The 1,198-nt window shown below is 46.2% G+C and overlaps 1 protein-coding gene across 1 annotated transcript; it reads left to right on the top strand.

Annotated features, from left to right (window-relative positions):
- Positions 1 to 65: 65 nt before the first annotated feature.
- PPTG_19280 (hypothetical protein) lies at positions 66 to 953 on the top strand (the record flags this gene model as incomplete). Its single annotated transcript, XM_008917690.1, has 1 exon — positions 66 to 953. One exon carries the CDS (start codon positions 66 to 68, stop codon positions 951 to 953), a length of 888 nt encoding a protein of 295 aa, XP_008915938.1.
- Positions 954 to 1,198: the final 245 nt, after the last annotated feature.

Raw genomic sequence — 1,198 nt, forward strand, 5'->3', positions numbered from 1 at the left:
TGAATGCCCGTAACACCGCTGATGACGTTTTCAAGTTACTGAAGATTCACGACGACGGGTTCAGCATGGTTATCAGTCGGAAGTTGCAGGTTCTCGAGGACTACATTAATTTCGTCAAGGCTAAGGAGCCTCGTTTGGCGGCATCTCTGCTCACCACATCTCTGCTTACCACATTGACTAAAGGCTTTGGTGGTGAAGAAAAGATGTGGGCTCTTTTGCAGACTGCAAGGTTGAATGGCCCCACCAAGCACCAGGCCGATGTTATGGAAACTTCTCTACTAAAAAAGTGGGCGGATGAAGGTCAGTTGCCAGAAAACGTCTTTCAATGGCTAAGGCTTCCCAACAAAGTGGACGACGCTTTCAAATCCAATAACTTGAACAAGTTTGCGACCTACGTCGACGATTTTAATAGCCTTGACAAGGAACCCAACAGCAAAAAGTCAGTGATTGAGATCTACACGAACTCTTTTGGAGACGCTAGGGTGGCAGGGAGACTCATGTCAGCAATGGACAGTGAGCGTACAAGAAAGGTTGCGAAGAAGCTACAGGCAGAGCAGGTGGAGCATTGGGCCAAGAGCACGAAGTCAGCTGAAGATGTGGTCAAAATCCTGAAGATTCAGAGCGATGAAGCGGCAGCAATTACTCGACGGAAATTGGCCGCACTGCAAGAGTTCAGCAAGCTGAAGGGTGAAGAACAAAACTTAATCAAGATTTTGACGGAGAGTCTTGGTAGTAAAGGTACCCTGGCAACGACTTTGGAAAGTGCAACTGTGCCCTCGCATACTACAACGTTGCAGAAAAAACAATTTGCATCGCTGATAGAAGACAGTGTCACACCGGCGAACTTTATGACCTCTGTATTCAACACGGGTGTCGAGTCCGCTACGGTTGTGCAGAAAAGGATTGCGGACAAGTTCACGTCGTTCTTCAAGAATACGAGAAGGAGTGATTAAGCCAGGCGGTTTAAGTCCCTGAAATCCAGGTAAATTACAAAACGCCTAGTCTTACTGTCTTACTGGTCCGTAGAAAAGAGTAATGAAGTAAACGAAGTGTTACTGCAACAGTTGCAAACTCTTCCGGATATACAAATGATCTTCTCCATCGCAATATCCGTACCAGCATTATCGCAGCTGAAGATACGCCTCGGCGAAAAATGCACCCATGTCAACTGCTTAATTTTTTAGACAGTACTGAAAAC

This window comes from Phytophthora parasitica (genome assembly GCF_000247585.1).
Source record: "Phytophthora parasitica INRA-310 unplaced genomic scaffold supercont2.112, whole genome shotgun sequence".
NCBI classification, from domain to species: domain Eukaryota; phylum Oomycota; class Peronosporomycetes; order Peronosporales; family Peronosporaceae; genus Phytophthora; species Phytophthora nicotianae.